This window comes from Mya arenaria, chromosome 13 (genome assembly GCF_026914265.1).
Source record: "Mya arenaria isolate MELC-2E11 chromosome 13, ASM2691426v1".
Classification (NCBI taxonomy): domain Eukaryota; kingdom Metazoa; phylum Mollusca; class Bivalvia; order Myida; family Myidae; genus Mya; species Mya arenaria.
In genome coordinates, this window is record NC_069134.1 from 14,250,312 (window position 1) to 14,270,185 (window position 19,874).

A 19,874-nucleotide genomic window follows, 5' to 3' on the forward strand; every position below is an offset into this window, starting at 1 on the left:
TAATGTTGATTAAAGTTGTTTGCCTGATTGATGAACGTATTATTTGTAACAGATACAGCACTTTTGACCATATTTACTGCTGTAATAGCATTTTTGCAGCAAAATTAATTTTTCGCTTTTCTGAGCCGAAGTTTCAAACTCCGACTCTGGACGTTAGTGAATATGGCCCCAGGTCTTGTCACGGGCCCAGGTCTTGTCACGGGCCCAGGTCTTGTCACTGGCCCAGGTCTTGTCACAGGCCCAGGTCTTGTCACGGGCCAAGGTCTGGTCACTGGCCCAGGTCTTGTCACGGGCCCAGGTCTTGTCACGGGCCCAGGTCTTGTCACGGGCACAGGTCTTGTCATGGGCCCAGGTCTTGTCACGGGCCTAGGTCTTGTCACGGCCCAGGTCTTGTCACGGGCCCAGGTCTTGTCAATCTCCCTGGATGGATGGAGGCTGTATATGTGGCCATGGGACCAATAACAAATTCTACTCCCAGATGTGCATGGAGAACGGGGGCCATCTCGCTGAACACCTAAAGACTACCAGTTGCAGGACCTCGTTCAATTAAAATGTGAGGTTTAAGGGATGTAAACAATATGTCAGGAGTTCAACATTTATCCAGCGAAAAATGTGTAGACTGTTAAGATCATTGTTTCAGAGAAAGAACTGATAGAAGCAGCCTTGGTCAATTATCCGGAACAGGCAGTGCTAACAGCTCCTCCTTCCTTGATAAATAGTGCTCAAACCTCTTCTGTGCATATCTGAAGAAGGGAAACATTATATTTAGTATGTTGACAGGTCATCAGGTGATAAATGTTGAACATGTTTTAAGCATCATTGTATAAAGAACCATGAATGCTACTTACTCTAAATACCCGAAGTCGATAAGCGATAGCTTTGTTTGAGCCAAAGCCCATAGCCCACAAAATAAATCTGAGGCCTGAAATAATAAAGAACCAAATTAAATGAACCATTATGTAATACTTTGTATTGTGCGTGCATTGAAATTATGGGATTAAAATTGTATTCAGATAATCATGTTAGAAATACAAGCACCCTTGAGAACGATCTGCAACATTTACCAATGTAAACTTGTTAGTCAACACATAACATCTCTCAACGTCACTGTCGGCTACGGCATCTTGGGAACGGCCTTGACTTTTTGCCTTCTGTTCGAGGTAGTACCTCAGCCAGTCTAACTGATAAGCCTTGTCAGGAAATTGGCTATAGTCTAGAACCTCGACACCTGGAAGTGAGTTTACACGGTATCGGCAAAGGAATTTTGAAGTTTTATGATAGTTACATTTTATGTGTGTTCAGACTTCAATTAAATATCCTTATCGACCTAGATTTCATTTTTAAGGTTTAATTGACCTACTAACTCCCTTGACATACTGAGTCGTTTTAATGGGATACATAATTATGGAGTTACTTAGTCGTTGTAATGAGACACTCGGTCGTTATCATGAGTTATTCAGTGGGAAAAATGAGATACTGAGTCGTTATAACGAGTTATTTAGTGGTAAGAATGAGATAATCGGTCATTAATACGAGCTATCTAGTGGTAAGAATGAGCTACTCGGTCGTTAGAACGAGTTATTTAGCTTAAAGAATGACCTACTGAGTCGTTATAACAAGTTATTTGGTGGTGGTAAGAATGAGATACTCGGTCGATATAGCGAGTTATTTGTTGGTTAAAATGAAATACTGAGTCGTTATTAAGTGGTAAGAATCGGATATGGGTTGTTATAACGAGTTTTTCAGCGGTAAGAATTTGATACTGGGTCGTTAGAGCGAGTTCTTCAGCGGTAGGAATGCGAAACTGGGTCGTTAGAACGAGTTTTTCAGCGGAAAGAATTCGATACTGGGTCGTTAGAGCGAGTTCTTCAGCGGTAGGAATGCGATACTGGGTCGTTAGAACGAGTTCTTCAGCGGTAAGAATTCGATACTGGGTCGTTAGAGCGAGTTCGTCAGCGGTAAGAATTCGATACTGGGTCGTTAGAGCGAGTTCGTCAGCGGTAAGAATGCGATACTGGGTCGTTAGAGCGAGTTCGTCAGCGGTAAGAATGCGATACTGGGTCGTTAGAGCGAGTTCGTCAGCGGTAAGAATTCGATACTGGGTCGTTAGAGCGATGGGTCGTGAGAGCGAGTTCTTCAGCGGTAAGAACGCGATACTGGGTCGTGAGAGCGAGTTCTTCAGCGGTAAGAATGCGATACCGGGTCGTGACAGCGAGTTCTTCAGCGGTAAGAATGCGATACTGGGTCGTTAGAGCGAGTTCTTCAGCGGTAAGAATGCGATACCGGGTCGTTAGAGCGAGTTCTTCAGCGGTAAGAATGCGATACTGGGTCGTTAGAGCGAGTTCTTCAGCGGTAGGAATTCGATACTGGGTCGTAAGAGCGAGTTCTCAACGGTAAGAATTCGATACTGGGTCGTTACAATGAGTTATTTAGTGGTAAGAATAAGATACTGAGTATTTATACAATGTAATATGAATTAGGGATGCATTCGATGTATTGTTGTTGAATAATTATAATAATAAATATTTTGCCTACAACTTTGTTGTTGTGTTTAAGATTCGTTTGTCTTGTTTTTACAACGATTGGCCAATACTGCCAGAGGTGTGAATGTGATGACAATACACTAAACACGCCTCATGTGTCATTTAGGGACTTATCGTCGAGTCCTATAAAAAGTCCCCGTAATTTTACAATAACTGGCTGTAAGACAAGTGACACAAAAAATCAATTATTTTCAGTAAATTGCCCCTTCCGATTAAGAATTTCTAGAATAAACTAGTTCCCAAGTTGGTTTGTTTTTTTCCATAGATTTTTTAGTTGAAGTCAATCCCAGAACGAGGCTGCTCGTCCTACGGTAAGACCCTCCATTGGCGCATAACGCCAATTCACCAGAATTCCATCTAAGATCACGTTGTTTACAAATATGAAGGCAGATAATATAAATTAAGAGTTTTTGTTTTTTTTATTACTTTTTGTCTTTCTGAAATGAGGAATTTCAGAGGCTCATTTAGTGAAATTCAGGGTCTGCCGCGCGTAGTGGTTACGACAAAGTAGAGCTAAATGTTCCGGCTATTACTTTAGCGAATGATGTAATAGTTTACTACAACTTTTAAAAGACGTATTTTGGTATTCGAATATTCGTTCGAAAGAATTACCGAATATTCGAATATCGTTTGCATCCCTATATATGATACAATGTCGTATTAACGGGATACTAGGTCGTGTAAAAGAAAACTATTTAATGCATCAATCGTTTTCACGTTTATTTAATAGATTATGTACTATCGGTGCCGATCTTGGTGCCGATCTTCTTTAATATGCGTCATATTTCAATTTCAAATGAGGTATATATGCATTATATACAAGGAAGTCCTCTTACCGGCATACTCGTTAAAATGATTCCCGAGTTCGTAATGCTCGTGATTGTACATGGCAAATACGTAGTCGATGAATGCCAGTCTATCTGAAATAAGAATTAAGGTACTAACTCGTCCAAAACCATTTGAGTATGAATTATAGATGAATTGCCTTTTGAGCTGGGATTCTAAATGGTGTTTATGCTCAACTAATGTATAGTATCACCCACCTGTCTCCTTGTTGTACACAATGTTGTTCATTAGGAGGTCGCTGTGGCAAAACACAACGGGGGAGCCAATGTGTTCAAGATGAGCGTGCATGGCATTCACTTCTCGCAGGCGAACATCCTAAGACGGAATACTCGCCCACAGCCTGTGTAATTTATATAAATGGATGTTAGCACTATGCCCGTCCCTAGTGAGGGTGTCAATCTATCCTTTGGTACACCGGATTACAGGTCATTTTTGGCGGTACTCCGGGTGCCGAGGTTATAGGTTTGCCGCATACTGGATTCAGATTCCATAAGGAAACAAGCACACATATGACACATATATAAATGACTTAAAAAAAAAATCGCCATTATTGCATATTTTCGAATTATACATATCGCGTTTTCTTTACGGACAAGATTGCCCGAACCCCAGTATTGCATTTCAACTGATATTGTTATTTAAGGGTCATATTCCTTTTTCGCCGACACTACCACCCCGAACATCGAATCTAGGCATCATCGCTAGTCACACCATTGCAATAGCAAATATAACTTCAAACATAATTGAACACGTTTTTATTTTAAAGGGGAAAACGTATATAAACAAATACGTAGGAACTCCACGAGGCCTGTAACTGATATTTCTTCTATTCCCTGGCCTTTTTAGGGGGAGCTATAATTGTAGCAGTCTAGTATATAGCCCATTTTTAGATACGACTAAGCTGGGCCTGAGGTGGATCAAAATACAAGACTTAGTCAATATATGTATATATAATTATGTTAGTGCGTGGTACACATTAACTTTCCGTAGCATTCCTTGTTTTCACTTGTTTTATTATAAGAGATTACTAGAGAAACCAATATATAGATAAAAATATACAAACACGAAGGAATATTTGGACAAGTTAAACAATATAGTTATACTAAATGGTATTCCGGATGGCGGGCCAAAAGTAAACGGTATTTCCGGATAACAAGGGGGAAACCGCTATGGCTACATTAAGAATTGACCCAGCGCATCCTCATTGAGGTGCTCTTGAAAAACAAGAAAATGGGAACATACTCGCACACCATGTCGTTACAGAACTATTTAGAACACGAAGAGTTGTGTAACGACGATGAACGACATCTTATACCATGTGTCGGGTTGTACAGGTTGTACACGTATACTAACTTGTCATTTCTCTCTGCGTCGTCTGGTCCGAGTTCCCAGAATGTCCGCATCCGGTCCCAGAAAGCCGCCTTACGGTCGCGGCCATCCAATGTCACACTCTGAATCTTCACTATCTCCTCTGCTATCAATCTAAAACACGAAAAAACAACAACTTTAAAATGTGAAACATTATATACTGTGAAATCATTTATATTCGTTGGCATGAAATTTCGTGGTTTGCCGAAAAATTAAAATTTCGTGGGTACTTGAGTTCGTGGTTTTTCATTTTTGAAAAAAAAAATCGAAACTGCGATCGTCCTAGATCGTCTGCATTATCTCCACGCGCTGGCCCATGATTTCCGTCCTCTATGTCACTCGGTTTATGACACTCTTTGGTACGACATGCCAATTAGTGCATATACCCATGTCAATTATCGATTTAATTGGAAATTAAGGTCCTAAAAGAAGATTTACCCTGATCATAAATATGGATAGGCGAAGCCATTGAATGCCAATTAAGAATTTTGCAAACTGTGAAAATACCGAGAAGGTCCGTATATTTGATTAAGCATTCCCAAAAGATAGCTGATGTTTACAAATTCAATCACTTTTGAATATCATCTTATTTCATATCAAATCATTTAAATATTTATTCACACGTTTTTGTTTAATAATTATTATGAACACGTTGTTTTGTACATTGTCACGTTGGGTGCTCAGTAGCCTCAAATGTTATCGATTAATTATTTCATTAAAGAAAAAAATCGAAAACCGACACTCATCACTCACATCTTGTTAACCTGGAGATTTTCATGAATAACACACGTTTAGGCACGTGCTTCTGTCATTTGGTTCATAAAAACACATTTAAATGATTTGGTTTATAATTTGTTAAAGGCAGATATAATATATTAACAGAACAATTATAGTAAGATATACAGTGAGACGGATATTTACGCTGTATACTGCGGCCTCTGGTACGAATAAACTAGAGTATGTACATAACATAGCAATTGAAAAAGTGAACAAAGGGTCTTTATTTAGTGGGATCTTGAATTCGTGGATCACCTAACCCACGAAAACCACGAACATTAATGCCCCACGAACATTAATGATTTCACAGTATTTAAGACAGCTGACAAAAAATTAGATAGCAGATTTTTATATTTAAGTTTAAAAAGTAATGTTTCGAACGGAAATATGGAAATCTACGATCTGATTTTTTGGCAGCAATCATATATCATTGTTTTGCAGATATTTATGCAAAAATTTGCTCTTTCCATGACAAAAATTTTAAAAAAGTTGTAAAAATGGTATATCTGTGAGAGTGCAGCTCTAAAATTTATGATTTAATGACAACTGCCTTGAAATAGATACCTGATTTAAGCATAATGCCAATGTTAATAAATTTCTATTATATTTTACTGTGAAATAATGTAAATATATACATATAATTGTTTGTGTTAGTTTAAATTTGCTTGATTTATCATTAACCTAATTATATATTATTTCATTTTTTTGTATTAACCCAATATTATGTCATATAATATGTCTATGAGTATATAATACCAAGGTAAACACATGTATACAAATCACTTATTATTATGTATAGATAGTTTTTATTTCCATGTAACTCATTTGCCTACATACATTTTGGAAAATGTGGTCCATTACAGATAAAACCCAGATGTATACATGGATTTCCATATTATGCTGCCCAGAATAAAAGACGATGCAGTCCAGATAAAAACATTGTATGGCTCAATAATCTTTACCAAACTTGGTAAAAAAAACTTTGTCATATTATGAGAAATCCCTGGTTTTTTTTGTTAATTATGTTCATTCACAGAATATGCAATTCACCAAGCAACACAAGACTTAATGTCCACTTGACACATTTCTAGTATATTTGGCTTGTACATAAACATCACTTTTTCATAAGAGAATAAATCTCATGTAGGACATTTAGATTGCTCTAGAAATAATTGCCAAGATGTTTTGCATTTGAATCATGTTTAAAGCATACCCAACATTATTTGCATTTATTGTGTTCATAATTGTGTTGTATTCTTCCTTTTTAAGATGCATCAGATGAAGTCTTTGGCTACTAGTACCTAGAAAGGGATTTTGTAAGCTAGTACTGGACATGAAGACAGTCACTTGGAAATGATGATTGTGCAACAGCGGTTAAACATATGCAATACATCATATGGTAATTTCTTTTCACCTCAATGAATATTTAAGTGACCTACCCACATATAAAGTGATTCTCTAATAGTTCCAATTTCCACTTTGATTTTGTAATCTGGTATTCTTCATTACTACTACCCGTAACTGGTATCTAAAAATAACATTATAATATTCATCAATAATATCATAAGACCATGTGAATATTCAGTAATTTATATATGTAATCAATTTGTTTTTGTGTATGTGGTGTTTATATGTTGGAGTTTGTAGTTCATTGTCAGTGATTTTTTTTATTGTGAAAAACTCAATTTTCCCCAAAATTAAAAAAAATTACATTACATTCCGGATTAAAATAGCAATGAATTTCTTGAAATATAAACAAAATCTTGACAAGTCTTACTCTTTCACAGCATAAGGTATGCATAAAAAAGTTTAAAAAAATATGTATATTTGCCATTATATAAGCTATTTTGGCCTGATTTTGTATTTTTTCCAAAGTTGACTTTTTACCGAATTTGCAAGGTACATTGTACAGGCAGTAAAAAGAATTCATAAAAAAATCACTGATTGTTGTCAAGTGTTTTTTATGAATGTTGTTCAAGTTTCGTCCTTGGGGTCAAAGTTGTCCCAACTAGAGTTCCCCTGTTACTGATAGACTTCTAGAACAAAAATTGATACACATTCAAATCAGGCAATGACTTCTGCAGTAATGTATGAATTTCTTAGAAATTGATGTCTAAACTAAAAGGTATTTAGTTTCAAAGAATATGAAACAAGTTGTTACAACAATATAATAATCACCTTTTGGCACGATGTTAAGCAAGGTTTTGCCTTGTTGAGGAAATCGTAGACCTCGTAGTACCCTTAAGGAACCCACTTGTCTGACTTAGTGACTACAATCCAAACTCACAATGTCTTCCTTAACAACCACTTTATAAGCAACCAAGGACATCCTTATCAAATACCTCATTTACAGCAGCCAATGACTTCCATGAAAAATGATGACTTCCTAAACAATCCTTGGCTTCTTTATCAACCAATGATTGCCTTAGCAACTACCTTCATCCATAGCAACAAATGAATTCCCATTCAACCAATGACTTCATTAGCATCCAATTCCTTCCAACGCATCCATTAACTACCTTTATAGGCACCAATGCCTTATTTAGCAACCACTTTTTTCCTGAGCAACAGCCAGCATCCATAGCAACCAATTACTTCCTTAGTAATCATTGACTTCCATAGCAGCATTCAGGCTCATTACCATAACATCCATTGACCATGGGAACAACCAGCTTACCATACTTCTCATTTCTGTTAACAAAGAGCAGCCTTCTTTGAGGAGTCCTTATCAACCATCAAATAACACAACAACCACTAACCTGCTAAGCAAATAGTAACACCTTTCATAACCAGTTGTTACCTGACTGACTTGTTCATGGTCAATTTAATCAGGTGATCAATTAAGGGCCATGCTGGCCCTTTTGTTTTGAATGTACATTTTCTTAGCTTATTCATTTAATTCAGCAAATGTATAAACATAGTGTACAATTCTGGATACTTTCAAGTTTTGTCAATATTATATATTATCAATGTTTTAATTTTCAAACAGGTGACCAGACAGGGAGGAAACTAGGGAAATGGTTATCCACCAACAGCCCAAGTGCTTGGTTGATAAGAGGAGCCACATCATTAAACATTACTTCCCAAAGTGGTGTGCTTTGCAAACACTTATGATTGTGATTTGATAAAAAGGCAATGAATGAACGCACATTATTCATAACTATAACTAAAACATTGATGTCAAAAGTTGTCAATTTTCAACATATATAGTATTTGAGATCCTGATCTATAGTTGTGTGCAATGGATTATCAAAGAAAAACAAAAGAGTGGGCAACAAAATGAATTGCATAATGCACCAGTCAATTGTAACCACACCCCGCCCCCAGGTCTGGGGACTTTTGACTTTCGGTCCAGCCTACCCCAGGTTAAATTCCCTGAACTGATGGTAAAATCCCTGCCAAATTCCCCCGCATCCAACATACCATAGGTAACACAAAACCACCGCATTCACACCCAGTATACCCCCGGACGGGGGTGGTGGTGGTTACAATTGACATGTGCATTACCCACTACCCATTTACACCAGTAATTCATAATTATATTTGATAGACATGCCTCTTGTCAAAGGTTTTGAAGGGTATGAACGTCAGAACTACCTGCCTATGGCCTTTCAAAATTTTTGTAACATTGTTAAACTAAAGAAATTATTATTAAGTTTATACTAGATCTTTGTTAAGAGTGACCCCTTTGATAATTCTGGAGAAAAACTATTAGGATTAGGTTCTGTATTTGACCATAATTTGTCATATGACATGTAAGCAGGAGTTCATTCCTTCAAAGAATTGTGAATCTTTTATAATTATGTATTTGTAAAAACAACACGATTTTAAATAAGTATTTTACATGTGAAATCATTTTATACGAAGGGTCTAATTTGGCATTAATTAAAAATGACAAATTGGTGTTGTTTCAAGTATAACTTAAGTTTTTTAACACTACCAATCCCATTCTTTTTCAAATGAAGTTTTCTGACAGTTTTACTGTTATGGTTAACAATTGGAGCTTATTTTTACCGGAAGTGACGCAAAATAGAAGTGTTTTACTCATTTTCAGGACGCGGTCGAAAATAGGTTGTGGTCGAAAATAGGTTGTTCCGGAACATATGTAAATCTGCGATCTGATCTTTTGTCAGCAGGCTTATATCACTTATTTGCATATATTTACACAGAAACTGGCTCATTCAAACTCCAAGACAAAAATAAAAAAAAATAATAAAGTTGTCAAAATACATGTATAGGTTTGCAGATATTTATACAAAAATTTGCTCTTTCCAAGACAAAAAATAAAAAAAGTTGTAAAAATGGTATATCTGTGAGAGTGAAGCTTTAACTTAAATATATTTGCAATCCGATGTTTTTTTTAAGCAGTCTTGTGTCACTGTTTTTCTTGCACTTATGCATTAATTGGCTTGTATAAAGACAAAAAATAAAACAGTTGTCAAAACATTTAATTTGTTAAAGTGCAATGTTTATTTAAATATACTTGATGCTTGCCTCAATCATTGCCGCTGACAGATCATCAGATGACAGCACCAACATCCAACAATGCAGCGATATTTTTAAAGTCTCTTTCACATCATTCTGTATCCTAATATTTTAATTTATTTAAGATAGTTGCTTATCAAGATGTTGAACGCATATTTTACAGCCTTTTAGGCTTTAGAGTGTATTCAATGTCATTTTCAGACAGAAATATCTTAATCGAAGCTAGGAACAAGCTCACAACTGGCATTAGTGAGTCATGCCTGTCAAAACTAATTTTGGGGTACATGCATGTCAGTCCAGAGTTTTTGCCCTCAAAACTTATCATTTTGATAAAGGTTACCCAGGGTCAGTGTTTATTAACACCTCTGTGATAATGATCTAAAGCAAGCCGCAGAGTTATAAATACTGACTGCCCAGCTGGTGTTAAATTTCTAACACATGTTTCTGAGAACCGATCTGTACATCTCATCGTATTTTCTCTTGTTTTTGTTGTTCAGAACATTTCCAAACCGATTTAGTATACTTTAAAAATAGAAGAATTAATTTTATTGCATTTCTTTATAATAAGACACTTAGAATACAACATTGAACACTTCAGGGTACATGGAATGATCATTTCAAGGCCAGAGCATTACCAATATCCCATTATTCCTTTTTTCTTTATAAATTTATTTAATTATTTTTACTTTTTTGAGACTCATGCTATCAACATGGATTGCTAAAATTTCAAATACATTAAATTATCATGAAAAGCACGCACAGTGACACTCCTATTTCAGCTGATACTTTTTTAAGAATGAAAAAAAAATCGTAAATACGTGCAGTTTAAACTATTAGAAAACGACATTTCATTTTATTCTGAATTTGATAAGATATTCGTATCTGGCGATCTAAACAGCAGGGTCGGTCATAAGTGTGATTTTATTGTCCATGACAATATTAATACTGTGTATGACGATACCGACTATGTTCCCGACCATACCTCTGTCAGGGCCTCAGTAGACGCTGTACATAATAGTCACGGGATTAAACTTCTTGATATGTGTAAGTCTACAAATTTGCGCATTTTAAATGGTCGAATAGGTAACAGTCGTAAACACACATTTTATGCTCATAACGGATCATCCGTAATCGACTACTTACTGACTCGTGAATGTAACTTTTCATTGTTATCCAACTTTACGGTTGGCGATTTCAATCAGTGGAGCGATCACGCACCGCTGCATTTTGTATTGTATTGTAACAATTTCACGCCTCAGTATGAAACATACACCGATGTTAAATATAAATGGAACAGTTCGCTACGCGAACAATTTCGCTCAGGTATAATCACAAAACTACCTGTTTTCAATGACATTGTTGAGAATATAGACTGTTTAAATAGAGTATCAATAAATGACACATTAGATAGATTTACCGCTACAATCCGTTGTGTCGCGGATCCGTTGTTTTCAAAGCAATGCAATTACAGTAATAAACCGTGTTTTGAAACGGAAAGTTGCATTAAAAGTGCTGATTGGTTTGATAATGATTGTGTTAATGCAAGGAATTTGTACCAAGAATCTTTATGTAATTTTAATACAAATAAGACTGAGGTAAATAGGTCTGCACTGTGTTCACGAAAGAAATATTACAAAGATTTAATTCGTAAAAAGAAAAGTTGTGCCTTTCGAATCAAAATGAAAGAAATTGAAAACTTAAGAAGAAGTAAGCCTAAAGAATTTTGGAAATTCTTTAAATCAAAAAATAAATTAAATAATTGTAATATTTCTCTGGAAGATTTCAAGATTTTTTTTGAAAATCTTAGTAACAATACGTCTGATTGTAATAATGCTGAGGCTGAACATTTTTGTTCGAATCACGACTTTGACGAAAGTAACTTAACATTTCCAGAGTTAGATGAACCTATTTCTGTCAACGAAGTAAATTGCGCAATTAAACATTTGAAACGTAATAAATCGACTGGTAGCGATTGTATTTTAAATGAGTATTTTATTGAATGTGTTGATATATTATCTAGCCACTGTTGTGACATATTTAATAGCATTTTATCATCGGGTTTCTATCCGGAAAAGTGGACAGAAGGTGTAATTATTCCTTTACATAAAAAAGGATCTATTGATGACGTTAACAATTATAGAGGAATTACACTTGTAAGCTGTTTTTCAAAAGTATTTACAACAATTTTAAACAAACGCATCGAATCATTTTGCGAAGCTAATGCCACTATTTCGGATGCGCAATTCGGATTTCGAAAAGGTTGCTCAACTGTTGATGCTATTTATATTCTTATTTCTATTGTGCAAAAGTATATTAATGAAAATAAACGACTATATGTAATTTATGTTGATTTGCTTAAATGCTTTGATAGTATTTATCGCAATGCATTATGGCTAAAACTATATAATACTGGTATAAAAGGTAAACTACTTAGAGTAGTTAAAGATATGTACGAAAATGTTAAGTCAGGTGTTAAATCATGTGCATCTTACTCTGACTATTTTAGTTACGCTGTAGGCCTGCGTCAAGGGGAGGTTATGTCCCCGATACTTTTTTCTTTGTTCGTGGAGGACCTAGAACTATTCATGCAAGATAACAATAATTCTGGTTTAAATATTGATGATATTGTATTGATTATGTTGCTATTTGCAGATGATATGGCCATTTAAGGCAAGTCTCCACAGGAAGTCCAATCCCATTTAGATAACCTCTATTTGTATTGCAATGCATGGGGTCTAAAAGTAAATACATCTAAGACTAAGATAATGGCTTTTCGTAAACGCGGTGGACTACGTCAAGATGAGAATTGGTTATATAATGGTCATACTATCGAAGTAGTTGATAACTTTAACTATTTAGGAACTGTAATAAATTATACTGGAAGTTATACATTTAACCAAGAGCATTTGGTTGGGAAAGCCCTTAAAGCTATGAATATATTATTATATAAATGCAAAGAATATGACCTAAGTCCTAAACTGTTTTGTCAATTATTTGATGCTTTTGTTGGTTCGATATTGAATTATGCATGTGAAATATGGGGTTATACTAAGTCAAAAGAAATAGAACGTATACATTTAAAATTCTGTAAGCGATTGATGCAAGTTAAAATAAACACATGTAATGCTACAGTATATGGAGAACTCGGGAGATATCCCTTATATATCAATAGGTATGTCAGAATTATAAAATACTTTTTCAAACTTAATCGTAGTACTAATATTATTATCCAATATGTTTACACCCAGGCTATTAATGATTGTAATAAAGGGTGTGTAAACTGGGTCTCTAATGTTAAAAAATTGTTAAACGATTATGGATTTGCATATGTATTTGATAACCCAAGTGCTATATGTGTTAACACATTCATATGCGAATTTAAGTGTAGAGTGATAGATACTTTTAAACAAGAGTGGTACGGAAATATTAGTAAGAGTACTGTTTTAGACATGTATAGACTATTTAAAACCTCTTTCGAGTATGAAAAATATCTAGATTTAGCGCCTAAAAATTTACGTTTATACTTTGTCAAGCTTAGAGTTTCTGTACATCCATTGAGAATACAAACCGGAAGATATGCACGCAACAATATAACTCGCAATGAACGTTATTGCCTATGTTGTAATGACTTAGATATTGAAGATGAATTTCATTTCATTTGTGTTTGTAGGTGCTATTCGCAAATACGTAAACTTTTTATAAAACCACTGTATTATGTAAATCCATCTGTTTTTAAGTTTCATAAATTACTGACTTCGTATGACAAGACTGAAATTATGAATGTCTGTAAATATATGAAACAAGCATTTGTTATACGCAACTCAATAATTAATAACATGACATAAGTACACTACTAAAGATAATTGTCCTCACTGCCAATGTTATCAAGTAATACATACTATAAGGTTAGTTACTTAGAAATCAATTCTTGACTTTTGCTTGACAACATGCCTTAAATTTGTTAAAAAATCCTCTTAGTTTGTTTAGAGAAATGACATGAACTTATGTATAACTATATGTATTAAGACGATGTACAATTGTACAAGTCTAATAAAATATCTGTTCTGTTCTGTTCTGTTCTGTTTAAATGTTTTCTGACAAGATAACCATTTTTTTATTTGTCTTGAATTACTGCAACATCATATCGGTGTAATAAATATTGATATTGATATCTGGCGTGAATAAAATGAGCTTCCTCATTATGTCTCATGTTCTTTTCAACACACGCTAATGGCATTTTATTAACAATTCAATGTTATAAATTCAATTAGCATATAAACGCTTTCAAAAAATACCACAGGTGCAAATTTGTATACGTGGCATAAAAACGCAACATATAGTAATGAATAGATGAATAGAACTGTTTCATGATGTACTTCATACGGACATAAAATACTACGCATTTCGAAATGCAGATCAAAATCATCATTTGAATGTGAAAATGCAAATATGATCAATATCGACAGCGCTGTTTTGATAAAATCTTCGCTTTATTTTACAATGTCTGTGTATTGATCTTACATGTATCTAAATGCCTAATTGTCTTAACAAATATCTGATCTGAATATCACGTTGTGCAGTTTTGGAGGTTTTATTATAGAAATGGACCCTAAATGACTCTGAGCCAATACACAAATAAACAGGAAATTAGCCCCTACGGTGCCATCAGTGCAATTAGCATGAGATGCACAGCAGAGGATTGCCATGCCAAACATTCCTTAAACTAGGCCTTTTAAAGTAATACTGGTAACTGCGTTTCATTTACTATCAGAGGGAATTATTTTCTTTCAATCTTTGAACGGTAAGATGCATTACCTTTTTTTATAAAAAGGTACACTTACTTTAAATGTATCCCATATGTCAAGTTCACAATAAACCATTGGTCGCAATTTAAGAAAAACACATACAAAGTGTGTCGGTTGGTTATGTATACACTATAACCTCTTAATCAAGGAATTGAAACGAGACCTACCACTACGTCAACACTATCAGCTTGTTGGTTTATTTGACACACATTTTTCTTTGGACTAAAAACGAGTTAAGATGGCGGTAAAACCCCAAGAAATCAAGTCAATTTAGTGCCCTGTAAATCTAAATTCTGTTGATATGAAGTTTATCTAGTGCCAAACATACCACAGTAAGGCTCTTCTACATCCAACTCAGTTCAAAATAATCACAAATGCAGCTACATTTAAGTCCATCATGTGTCAAGCTAACATCTAAGCAGCATAACAGTCAGTATTCTTAACCACGTAAGGCTTCTACACGAACCCTTATAGGGTCTGACGATTCCTTTTGTGGATACAGTCACATTCACTTAAAATTGTAGTTGATAGGAATAATAGAATAACACACTAGTATAAAATTCATTTAAATCTGAATATAACCTTTTGCTATGATTCCCATTTTATTCTACAGCTCATGGAATACATCGAATAAGTATGGTGGGCGGGATGGGTTGTGAGTGGTGAGTGAGTGAGTGGATGGGCCGGTGTGTCGGAAAGTTGGATGAGTGGACGGGCAGGCGTGAGAGTGAGCGAGCGAGTGCCACGTTATCAGACATATGTTGTTGTTTTTTATCTTATTATCACATAAAGGGAATCATCGTTCAAACCGTTCAGCACTATCAGTGCTTTGATTATAAATACAATTCATTCATGACAAACTCAATGCGAACATACTGAAATTGGTCAGTACAAGAAACATCTGGGAATACACAGTAAATAGCCCAGCAGGATGACAAGCTAAGTGGTGATTTATTGACTGGTTCAATTTCATAGACCAATAAGCCTTCTTTCAAAATGAGGAGTTCGGGAGGCAATTTCCCTGGACTGATGTGTCTTTTAAAGTAGAACAGTAGACATCAACTTTACAATGTACATGAATACATTGCATTCATACTTTAGTTATTTATGTATTCATGTACATTGTAAGTTTTTGTAGATGTAGATCGTGTCGATGAGAACAAGCCGTTTAGTTAGCTCAGTTGGTTACAGCGCCATGATAGTGTTCCAGCAGTTGTTGTTGGTTCAAGCTCCACACTGGGGCACTTCTCCTCCCAGGTTTATTTAAATGGTGGCAGCGGTACATGGCAGGAGTGCCTCCGTCGGCTTTAAACTACAGTCGAAACTCGATGGCTCGATATTCTAGGGACCAGCCAAAATAGTTCGAGCCTCGAGAATATCGAGCCAAGCGGGATTGCTTACAGAATGTTATTTTTTTATTATTCGTTACAAAAAGTCTTGTTTACCTCGTTTGTTATTGGCTATGCTATCTCCGCAAGAGAAGAGTATTAACTGGACATAGTTACACGTCGTAAAGTTCGTAACATCACTTATTCAATACTTAGAAAATATTATTTGATTGTTTTTATTAATTATAAAATTTATGCGAGAACAACATACAAGTAATTTTAAACAGTGGGTAACAAAAACATAGCTTATTAGTTATATCAGGATGCATTGAAATTTATACATGTATAACAATTAGAGAAAGAACTTAGATAAAGTGATGGCATGTTTATTCAAACTGTTAAGTCATTCAAATTTGATAATAATTATAACAAATTCAAGTAATTTTTATCGATTAGCGCCGTGTGCTAAATGAAGCCAACAAAACAAATCAAGGTGTGAGGTTCTTACCTGAACCCGCGAAAATGACATCGACCCAAGCAAACAAAATTGTGAAATTCCCACTTGGAACCGCAAAAATGACTTCGAGCGTGGAGAAATATCGACCCTCAAGATATCGAGCCATCCGATCAAATTTTATATGAACAAAGAGTTAAACAAAATCGGTTCTTTTAATCTGGTTCAAGCCAACGAGGATATCGAGCCAACGAGTTTCGACTGTAATATATATATAAAGGGTTAATGGAGAGGAGTGGAGTGTATTGTGTGTCACTGTCAGTGTGTAAGAACCAGCCGCTCGGTTACAGTCTGATCATCAAGTTAATGGTTATTGAGATTATGGAAATACTTGTACCATAAGTCATGGTTTTTAAGTTTATTGTTTAAAGTTCCATTTTCTAGTTGTTTTGACCTTAAAGGTGCACTCTCACAGATTGAACGTTTTGACAATTTTTTTGTCTTGGAATGAGGCAATTTTTGCGAAAATCCATGGAAACCAGTTACTAGTATATATAGTTGCCTTCCACGTAAGTATACTCAACGAAACTTGTGAGTGTACAACTATTTCCAATGGAATAAATTTGGAACACATATTTGATCCAAGTTAAATCAATATTTCGAGATAAAAGTCAAGTGTACATTGATGTAAAATAAATTGCGCAAAATTGTACCAACATCTAACATAACGCATCATGAGACAACACCATAACATAACGACAACAAAAACTGACTGCCCCTTAATAATAACCATCTGTATTATATTGACTATCATCGACAACGACTTCATACTAATAAGGACAGTAGCGTTTCCGATTGAAGTTTGTTATTTCTGCATTAATGTAGTAAATTCACCACTGTTATTTATTATAAATCGTTTATTATGAAAAACAATGTTTAATCATGTTACGAAATCATCTGTAAAAAAGTTTAACCCAATGTTATCTTTGCGGGTCGTATAATAGGCATCGTTACAATTCAATTGCAACATGATTTTGCCCGTTCGAAGAACACGCTGTTTGGCAAAAATTTGTAAACCGGTTAAAAGATACGACATCCAGTTACTTTGCAATTGTATAAAAAATATAACATGTTGTATAATAACTTATGCACGTCTGTATGAAGCCAAGCTTGCCACGCCTTTTCCAGGAGAGAAATTCAGTCACATCACAGTAAATTTCCTTCTGCATTTAATGGTTAAGAATCTGTATGCACCAACGAGCGTATTTCAACCGCCTTTGTTAAAAAAAATCATGGTTAAAAACATCAATAACGAATATTTTAATGTTTGTATACTTGAAGTTTCGTTGGGTATATATGCACTTACTGACGAATTGCTAACTATTATTGAACCACTTTTCCAACTAATGGACACTACTGAACTTAATATAGATTGAAAGAGATTTTACACAGTGGCATATACCAAAAAACCATCGTGTTCCACCAACGCATCACAAACCTGGCGATCGTTCATACGTCTTTAAACTAAGTTAAGGAGGCATGATATTTGTTAAAGACGGTTAATTTATTTTACGAATACCATATAAAATCATACAGGACATATGATTAAAACTATTCCATCAATGTTCCTTAACTCCTTGAGGTTTAAAGCGCCACCTACCTGCCTATGTGAGCCTAACTCCTGGAGGTTTAAAGCGCCACCTACCTGCCTATGTGAGCCTAACTCCTGGAGGTTTAAAGCGCCACCTACCTGCTTATGTGAGCCTAACTCCTGGAGGTTTAAAGCGCCACCTACCTGCCTATGTGAGCCTAACTCCTTGAGGTTTAAAGCGCCACCTACCTGCCTATGTGAGCCTAACTCCTTGAGGTTTAAAGCGCCACCTACCTGCCTATGTGAGCCTAACTCCTTGAGGTTTAAAGCGCCACTTACCTGCCTATGTGAGCCTAACTCATGGAGGTATAAAGCGCCACCTTCCTGCCTATGTGAGCCTAACTCCTGGAGGTATAAAGCGCCACCTACCTGCCTATGTGAGCCTAACTCCTTGAGGTTTAAAGCGCCACCTACCTGCCTATGTGAGCATAACTCCTTGAGGTTTAAAGCGCCACCTACCTGCCTATGTCAGCCTAACTCCTGGAGGTATAAAGCGCCACCTACCTGCCTATGTGAGCCTGCCGTACAGAGTCTGCGTCCAACGTCTCCCCTGAGACGTAGCCGTAAGCAATCCCGTTGTTGAACGTCGCGTACAGCGGTGCGCAAAGCCCACGTGCGTGTAGTGTCTGTATATAATTATTATAATTATGCGGATATATGCATGGTCAGCGTTACATGAAAAAGTATCATGTGGCATAATGATCTGGCATAATATCTTAATCACCTCCTATTTCATCACGTTTATGTCATGATACCATTCATGTAGAATGCGTGTTTTTTATTCCGGAATTTGAAATTAAATATCAGAACATTTGAAGCGAAAGTCAGCTGCTAAAAGTTTATACAGACACATACTAGATTCTACCACGGTAAAATATAATGGCATGATACCTTAATGATTTCCTTCTCCAAGACCCTGTCCGTGAATAGTTCTGTACCGACTCCATTGATACGGATTAAAACCGTTTCGCCCAACTGGTCGTATAGGTAATAACCGTAAAGTTGGTTAGAAATACCGTTACTAAACACCTGCCGAAAAAATAAATTCTGAAAACGAGCGCCTTCATACAATAAAGTGGGTTTGAAGGGATGAGATTGAAAAACACATTTGCGACTAAACAAAAAAGGTTAAAGAATAGTTTTATATTCGTCCAAACGACACGTATAATTCAAACGAGTTTTTTTTGAGTCTTGAGCCTGTAAGACTGAACTTTGATAATTAAAGAAATTTGTTAACACCTACGTTTTCAGGAAGTAAATTGTAGTAACAAAATTTTATTTTATTCATCTTTCTTATTTGTAATGATACCATTGGATGATGTAAATATTTTTTTTCGTAAACACACACAGTAACCATTTTTTTGCAGATGAGTGTAAAACTGATTTGGAAAATAGAACATATTATTCAGAGTGAACAAAATATAGTAAACTGCCTACCATGTAGCGAAGGATATGTTTTACCTTTGCAAAAGTATGTACCCTTAACAAATGACAATGGATTCGTCGAAGGTTGAAATGTTTGACCTTTGCCATCCACTTGGGTATTTTGAAAGAGCCTTGTGAGGGGAAACCAAGAACTTCCCACAATAATCACGGTAATAGTTTAAGCAGTCTCAT

General features: G+C 35.6%; 1 protein-coding gene across 1 annotated transcript; it reads right to left on the reverse strand.

The window, feature by feature from the left end:
- Window positions 1-606: 606 nt before the first annotated feature.
- On the reverse strand, window positions 607-19,874 carry LOC128213608 (ethanolamine kinase 2-like). Its single transcript, XM_052919509.1, has 9 exons — window positions 19,719-19,874; window positions 19,149-19,286; window positions 18,762-18,883; window positions 4,743-4,871; window positions 3,587-3,729; window positions 3,380-3,463; window positions 1,065-1,228; window positions 849-922; window positions 607-743 (listed from the first exon to the last, which is right to left on the reverse strand). The coding sequence occupies exons 5-9, from the start codon at window positions 3,675-3,677 to the stop codon at window positions 668-670; spliced, it is 489 nt and encodes a 162-aa protein (XP_052775469.1). The 5' UTR covers window positions 3,678-3,729; window positions 4,743-4,871; window positions 18,762-18,883; window positions 19,149-19,286; window positions 19,719-19,874; the 3' UTR covers window positions 607-667.

Coding starts and splice junctions, on each gene's coding strand:
- LOC128213608 (XM_052919509.1), bottom strand. CDS start 3,677: ATGCACGCTCATCTTGAACACATTGGCTCCCCCGTTGTGTTTTGCCAC. Junction 923..1,064: donor TGACTAACAAGTTTACATTG/GTAAATGTTGCA, acceptor TTATTATTTCAG/GCCTCAGATTTATTTTGTGG. Junction 744..848: donor ATCGACTTCGGGTATTTAGA/GTAAGTAGCATT, acceptor TCCCTTCTTCAG/ATATGCACAGAAGAGGTTTG.